The 1,529-nt window shown below is 47.4% G+C and overlaps 1 protein-coding gene across 1 annotated transcript in view; it reads left to right on the top strand.

Annotated features, from left to right (window-relative positions):
- Positions 1 to 79: 79 nt before the first annotated feature.
- LOC106536707 (nesprin-2) overlaps positions 80 to 1,529 on the top strand; it is a gene marked incomplete at its 3' end in the record, with an annotated part of 3,305 nt that continues 1,855 nt past the window's right edge. Inside the window, 2 exon segments of the mRNA XM_014034026.1 lie at positions 80 to 277; positions 368 to 508. Of these exon segments, the coding sequence (XP_013889480.1) occupies positions 242 to 277; positions 368 to 508 (177 nt within the window).

Below are 1,529 nucleotides of genomic sequence, written 5' to 3'. Positions count from 1 at the left end.
ACACACACATTGACACAAACACACACAAACACACACACATTGACACAAACACACACAAACACACACACATTGACACAAACACACAAATCATTCCTCTTGATGACATCATCCTCCTCCTCCTCTGCTCTCAGTGAATCAGCAGGTCGGCCCTCAGGACCCTGGTCTGGATGACATCACTTCCTGGTTGGAGGAGGTGGTCCCTGAGCTGGACCACCTCCTGAGCTCCAAGTCTTCAGTCAGCATGAAGGAGCTGGAAGCTCAGGCCAAACAGCTGAAGGTATGTTAGCTTCAACAGGCCTGACTCTTTGTTTCAGAGGGATGATGATGATGATGATGATGATGGTTTCCACCTGCGTGTTGCTCTCAGGACTTGGAGCGAGTCTTCTCCCACTACGAGCCCACCATGCTGAAGGTGGGCCTGCAGGACCAGAGGACAGACTGGAGCAGAGCCTGTTCAGCACTGCACAGGTGGGACACCTGCCTGAGGAGGAAGCTGCTCTGCTGCCAGGTGACCACACAAACACTTCCTGAGCTCTACCTGGTGTTTCCTGCATGGGAACAGTGTTTAAACACCTCCTCTTATAGTCCAAGAGATAGACCAAGTTTATCTGCAGAAGAAGGTTTAGGTGGCTGAGAAACAAACTGCTGCTACACAACGATGAGATTTAATTACCATTAACCACCCAGTGGTTTCAAATATACTTTTAACATTAAAGTATGATTTAATTATGAAGTAGGGCAATCCCAACAAGCAGGACTTCAGTTCTGTTATGGTTTAGTTGGAGGAAACTGTTAGAGAACCAGTTGTTGAACTCACTGAAGCAGTCTGTAAGGGTGGAGGATGAGAAGGTGGAGTTCAGTTTTGATGAAATGTAGAGCTGAGTGTCGTCGGCATACGAGTGGAATTGGACACCAAATTTACAGAAGATGTGGCCAAGTGGGAGCAGAGAGATTATGAAAAGTAGAGGCCCGAGTACAGATCCTTGGGGAACACCAATGGAGATGGGTGAAGACTGGGAGCAGAAGGACTTGAGCTGTATGAACTGAGTGCAGTCAGAAAGATAGGATTTAAACCAGTCCAGGGGGTGTCTGAGATGTCGACAGAAGATAGTCTGTCGATGAGGATAGGATGAGAGATGGTGTCAAAGGAGGAGCTCAGATCAAGGAGGGTGAGTTTAGACAGAAGTCCTGAGTCAGCAGCAAGGAGAAGATCATCAGTCGTTTTAATAAGAGCAGTTTCTGAGCTGTGATGTGGTTGAAGACCTGACTGGAACTGTTCACACAGGTTATTGTTGGAGAGGAGTGAGTGTAGCTGATCAGAGACGACTTTTCAAGGATTTTGGAGATGAAGGACAGATTAGAAATGAGACGAGATTATTGAAGTTAGTCAGATCTAGACCTGTTTTCTTTATGATGGGGTGATGGCAGCTGGTTTAAAAGCTGTGGGAACAGTAGCCGTGGTCAGAGAGGAGTGGATGATGTTACTGATGATAGGAAGCAGGGAGGGGAGACAGAGAGGGGGATGGAGG

Source organism: Austrofundulus limnaeus, unplaced genomic scaffold (assembly GCF_001266775.1).
Source record: "Austrofundulus limnaeus strain Quisiro unplaced genomic scaffold, Austrofundulus_limnaeus-1.0 Scaffold1942, whole genome shotgun sequence".
Lineage (NCBI taxonomy): Eukaryota > Metazoa > Chordata > Actinopteri > Cyprinodontiformes > Rivulidae > Austrofundulus > Austrofundulus limnaeus.
Note: the sequence above shows the minus strand (reverse complement) of the source record. Positions and strands in the feature narration are given on the sequence as shown.